Raw genomic sequence first — 6,000 nt, 5'->3', positions numbered from 1 at the left:
CCCCCCATTTCCCCCACTCCCCCATTCGACGCAATGCCCCATTACTGCAGTGTTCTCAGAGCAAAAGCATCTGTCAGAGCGATGTCTACGATTCCAGGTTTGTTTGGGTTTTTTTCCGGCGGTACGATCTGAGCAAATACGCATCTGTCTTATCTACATCCAGCACACCAGTGCCCTTATGGATCTCCTTCCAGCGCTTTGCTTTTGTTTGTTTCGGCAGAACCTTTTTTACTGACCAGACGCCGAGATTGCCGGATCGATATTTGTTTCGGAAAATATTTCGTCACGCTGAACAGTTTCGGTACTTTTCGTCGCATTTACCTGATCTCGGCTGTACTGATTGTATCTGACTTTCTATCGTGCGCCGTTTACCTACCTTGAGCACCCGTTGTAGCCTCTCTATCGCCGCTGTGGGTGCACTCCGGAAGCAGGGCAGCTCAGACATACCACTGGGCGCGTTGGAAGGGGCTTGGTTCATGCTACATGGTATCAGGGAGATTTATTTTCTTTGGAGCCTCCAAGCGGATCTTGCAGACGATTTGCATGCGGTAGCGTAAAACGGCGTACTATCTGTTCACCGCGACGGTGTTAGTGCTCAGACGCAGCATGCCTGCTCCTAGTCCCGAAATTAATTGCGTTTTGGATGAGTTGCCCAAGTGTCTCATATCACTCTCCACTGAAAGTCACACGGAGGGCAGGCCGGTAGTCTCGCGGCACGCAGACCTCCCGATTAAATGTAACACTTTGACCATACGCGAAATCATCTTCTTTACGTTTACACTAGGTTGCAATAGTACTTGCTATCCTGTTTGTGCATATTGGTTAATTTTTTTGCATTTTCTCTGTCGTGCGTCCTGGTAACGCATCGCGAAATCTGGCCGTCACGTCACCCAACGTGCGCCTCTCCGATCAAGAAAAACGCGGTAATGACCTCTTCTGGAGCGACTGCTCTATCGGGGCCACTTGTATTTGCGATCGAATCGTAGCAAAGTATAGTTTTGGCTTCAGTGGCGTTCCAATCTTAAAGTAACTCTATTCACCAGATTCTCGCCGTTCAAAGCAGAAGCGTCCAATGAGATGTTCTCCCAAAAAATCTGACACTTATGTAGTATGATGTAGTGGGTTTGGGGTGGCCGGTGCTGCCGGATGTCAGAATGAAATGAGACATATTGCCTAGCGAAGAGGGTCAGGAAAAGAAGAAGAAGCAACATGGGGGGCCTTACATCGAAGGCCGAAATTGTGACTTCTGTACGACAAGATGGTGGTGGAATCTTATCTTCTCCAACATATCAATGATCCGTACGACTGATTGTTGCGAGACGCTATCAGAAACCGTGGCGGATCGTAGGCCGGGTATGTTTGGAGCTTTTCTTTAGGACGTTGGCATTTGGACAGCGACCTGCATCGGGACGTAACGCTTATCGCGAAAGTGATGTTTCCGGAAAAATTTTTCCAAAAGACTTTTATCAACTACCTGATTGTTTTTAATGGGAAAACATCGGGGATAAGTGAGCGAGGGCATGCCTTCCTCAAGAATTACGCCAAATTCCTCGTCTTCGGTGCTGGACACAAGGGTGACGCAGACATTTACGACTACAGGGCAAAGAGGTGCCTCACGAATATGAGGAACCATAAAATGGCAAACCTCGATTGTTTCATGATACGCGTCGCCTTTGTGCTGTACCCGGGCATATTTCGCGAAGCGATGCTTGCAATCATCGATGGTATGAAGAACGATCGCCAGCATGAACAGGAGATCAGACTCGTCGACAAGAGGACATCACGCAGGATAATGAATGATGCTCCTGTAATTCGCGCCACTATTCTAAAACATCGTTCGGTCTTGGGTCATGTCAGCCCAAGAGAAAACTCTCGGATATGAGAAACGACGGAGAGAGTTGTTACTCTCTCATCCTGCCCTGCTCCATGTTTTCGGTCCGAGACCTCGACCGCAGGGTCGGCATGGAGCTGAGTGTGGAAAAAAAGACGAGTGCGAGAAACGACATTGAAGTCTTCTCCAGATGCGCTTCAATGTCGGTCGGTTATGCGCGTTCAAGTCACATTTTGTGAATATCGACCCCATAGTCCTTTTGCATCTTCAGGATAGAGATCTATCCATAGCTCGATGTAATCAACAAATAGGTCTCCGGTGAAGATCGGGACGCCTACTAGAAGAATATCTTCGATTTCAAGCGTCCCGAACCGGCCAAAAAAAGGTTATTCACTGGAACAATCGATCTCGATGTGGCGCACATATGTGTACACCATCAGCGGTTGAAGGCAGCTCGTCCTATCCCGTCTTCTTTACGGGCGTTGCCGAAGAACGAACACAGGTTGACGGGCTATGGAACGTATAAGCCCCATGAAAACCACTTTGGCGTCGGCCTTAGTCCCTGGTGCACGAATATCATAACCATCGCTGTTCACAAGCGAAGGGAAGATTGCACTGACGGCACCTTACGCCACAAACATATGCTTCTGCTGAGGTTTTCGAGAGAGAGAGATACTATCGAGAATCCGGTATAATGAATGCAAGGAAGAAGATGGTTACGTGGAATGTAGGAATGAAGGATCACCTGGAGGCTTTGAGCGTGGTGACGAGCTGACGAGCGGACATTCAAGCTTTTCTGAAATTCATGGAAGTTCGTGTTGCTCATTCCGTGGCGCTGTAGGGCGAGTATACAAAGCCCCGGTGGCCTCGTTTGCGTATGAATCTGTGCCGTGGTAAGCATCACGCATTCGCGAGCTTTTTCAATCGATTGAACGCCTTGAAAGAGAATCAAGTCAGAGGCTCGTTGATTCATATGGTGTAGGGAGCTGGGCTCCGAAAAAAAAAGGACTACACCAGCTCCAACGGCAGGAATGGGCAAGGAGTGCGCACTGGGTCTCGCTACGTTACCTGTGGGTGAGTTCCGAACATCGTTACACACGACGAGTTGGGATATACTCTTCAGAGGGTGGAGAGGGAAAAAGTGCCAGCGGAGTCGTCATGATATAAAAAAGTAAGGGACAGCTGACCGGAGAGCAAATGGAAAGGAGGGGGAAAGCTCGTGGACTATTTGCACTAGTAAGTACGACTATCAACCGCAAGAAACGTATGGAGTTCGTGAACCGAGTCCTTAACGCTGCAATCAATCTACGGAGATGTGCGGGAATGGACAAAAGACTCCCAGCGGTGACACGAGAGTCCATTGTTGGACAACCTCTTGAACTGCAACTATATGAGAACAAATGGTACCCACAGTAGGTGGCAGGTCGGAAAAGACGGGAAGGCGTCTGCACGTCAGTTGGCGACTTCTTGTCTAGGGCACGGTTGCCGCCACTACTGTACACTGCCGGCAGCAACGTTTTTGTTTTGAAAGATGTTTGTTGTCGTCGGGTGCGGCGGTCGTCCGAGACGTTTCGGCCTCAGAAGCTCGAGCCGACGCTTCCAAGACACTGCAATACCGTTCTGCTTTTGAAGCATAACCACAATAGCTGCGTACGGAACGTTTCGGTGCAAGTTTGCGGAAGGCAGGGCTTCCGAAGGAGCGCTGCATCAGCGCCTGTGCTGCATAGAGCGAAACTTTGTACCAGAATTGCTGGGACGCGAGAGGAACGTCAGAGAAGCTGGAGGCACATTCCTGGTCACTGGAAGCGCTGACGCGAATCGGGCGTTTCGGCACGATTTCGCCTCTACCGCACTGAAGCGCTTGTGCACCCGCTCTCAAGGCAGAAGCTGTGCCATCATACCTTCCTCAGGGTATTCGGTTCGTTCCACTTGCATCGTTAGGTCACTGTTCGTACGTCGCTTTAAGGGTTTTATTCGTCGCCCATGCGTGCTGGTGCACACTTCCGGCTCGTGTTTTCCAGATCCGTACGCATAGAGCAAAGTCTGTCACGGTCATACTCGGAAACTAAGCCTTCGGCGCCGCGCCCAGGTTCGTGGAGCGTTGCGATGCCGTCCAGCCAACATCAGTGAACGTTAAATCATGGCATACTTTTATCCTGCGGTTTAGAATGGTTGACCTGAACCAGGGTATCTCGGGCCAGGCGCGATGCATATCGGCATCCGGGTAAGCGTACGTTATGCCGTACCAGACCCGCAACTTTCGCCAGCTTTCATCCACGCATCGCTTTGGAGAATTTTGAGTCAGTTGATTTGATCCTTGTTCGCTGTGGCGGATGCGAACTCCATCACGTCCGGTATCCATGACACGACTAGCAGGTTTCAATGATGATAGTAGGCGAACGCTACTCTGCAGCTGCAATTCTGGTGCCACCTTGTCCTTCAGCAATGCTGTCCATTTGGAACAAGCTCGCCGAGATGGTTACGGACGCTCCCCTCCACACCTTTTGTACGTTGCCAAGACCTACCAGTTTGGCATAGGTATCCAGCATATCTCAGTCCTCCTTGTCCATCCGCTTATTTTGAGTACAGACCGAGCACGCTTGTGCAGAGCCCGCACTTCGACGAGGCATTTGATTAACGTCCCTGTAAACGATCCGCATCCAACGCGTTACCACGCACAGGCAACATGCTCAAGATGCTTTCTTCGGCGTGCTCTGGAGTGCCTCTATACTGGATTGGAGGTCTTCTTTCTCGTCACTTTCCATGAACGGCAGTATTTGTAGTACTTCAACGACACCATTCCGACCTAGCACACAAGGCAACGACAAGAATACATCCGCCGACTCGAGGCCTCGCAACGAGCCCGCATGCGTCGTTATTGGCAGCACTTTGCGCCGATCATGCACAATCGTTGTAACGATGCTTCCAACAGCGCTGCCAATGGCCCAGTTGGTGTAGCCTTTCAGCTTAATGACCTCGTAAGCCGCGGCTACAACTTGCTGATGGACACCTTTCACCAGATCATAGAATGCTGTGGACGCGCTCGCAGCGTCGGTCATGCGCTCGAAGCATGTTCGCAACGGCACGCCACCAACCGTAATACCACTCCGGTACACAAACGAGGAGTCTCCGTGCTCGCCCAGTACCATGGCCTGGACAGAAGCGGTATCGATGCCCAGCCGCTGCGCCAGAAGTGTGCGGAAACGCGAAGAGTCCAAATATGTCCCTGAGCCAATCACACGTTCGCGAGGCAAGCCACTCATCTGCCACGCTAGATGTGTCAATAGATCAACGGGGTTACTCACAACCAACAGGATTGTGTTCGGCGAATACTGCACCAGGGGCGGAATAATGCCTTTGAACAATGCGGCATTGCGATCCATGAGCTCAAGACGACTTTCTCCGGGCCGCTGACGCACACCTGCCGTTATAATACATACTGCCGAATGTGCTGTATCCTCGTAGGACTCGGCAGCCCGGATGCGGGTGCTGTAGAACGCACCTCCATGCTGCAAGTCCATAACTTGACCCTTGAGTTTGTCCTTGAGAACGTCCACCAGTACCAGCTCACTACAAATATCTCGGGTCAAAATATTATAGGCGCAAGCAACGCCAACGTCACCAGCTCCGACAACGGTGATGCGGACGGGGTACGAACGTGCAAGCGCCGCACCCGGCGTGTCGATCGCAGGCGAGACGTCCCCAAAGAGACTTCCCTGAAGCTCAGCTGCTGCCTCGTCGATCCCTGACGTCATTCCAAAGAGCACAGTTCCACGATTTGCTTCCTTGCCAGACAGATCTTCGAAAAAGTCCGACTACAGGTTTCAGATCGCCCGAGCTGCAGTGCAGGGTTGTTTCCAGCACTGGTGCCGAGATCGCTACAAACCCGTGATCGTTTTGTTCTCCAGCACTATAGGCCTCGCCAAAACTAGGTACAGTGCTCTTTGACAACACAGCTGTAGGATCCACGAAGCTATTGCTTTAAGTCAGAGGGAACGCCCGAGACTGAGCGCCCCGAATAAAGCATGCTATCCGTTGAGGACACAAAGATGCACTTGAGGGCTTTCGCGATCGCCCAGAAGCGCCTTCCGGAGATTCGATCCAGAGCGATGCGCGTCTCGATGACGAGTCCGCCTCCGGAGCGTTTTTTTCTTTTCGATGAAAGAACG

At 51.2% G+C, this 6,000-nt stretch overlaps 1 protein-coding gene across 1 annotated transcript, besides 1 other annotated feature; it reads right to left on the bottom strand.

Moving 5' to 3' along the window:
• The first annotated feature begins 776 nt into the window (after positions 1-776).
• Positions 777-3,374: a sequence feature (repetitive element).
• Positions 3,375-4,521: 1,147 nt separating this feature from the next.
• On the bottom strand, positions 4,522-5,586 carry CYME_CMI306C (L-lactate dehydrogenase; the record flags this gene model as incomplete). Its single annotated transcript, XM_005536385.1, has 1 exon — positions 4,522-5,586. The coding sequence occupies one exon, from the start codon at positions 5,584-5,586 to the stop codon at positions 4,522-4,524; it is 1,065 nt and encodes a 354-aa protein (XP_005536442.1).
• Positions 5,587-6,000: the final 414 nt, after the last annotated feature.

Source organism: Cyanidioschyzon merolae, chromosome 9, assembly GCF_000091205.1.
Source record: "Cyanidioschyzon merolae strain 10D DNA, chromosome 9, complete genome".
Lineage (NCBI taxonomy): Eukaryota > Rhodophyta > Bangiophyceae > Cyanidiales > Cyanidiaceae > Cyanidioschyzon > Cyanidioschyzon merolae.
The sequence above is the reverse complement of the archived record's forward strand: the minus strand, read 5'-3'. Positions and strand labels throughout refer to the sequence as shown.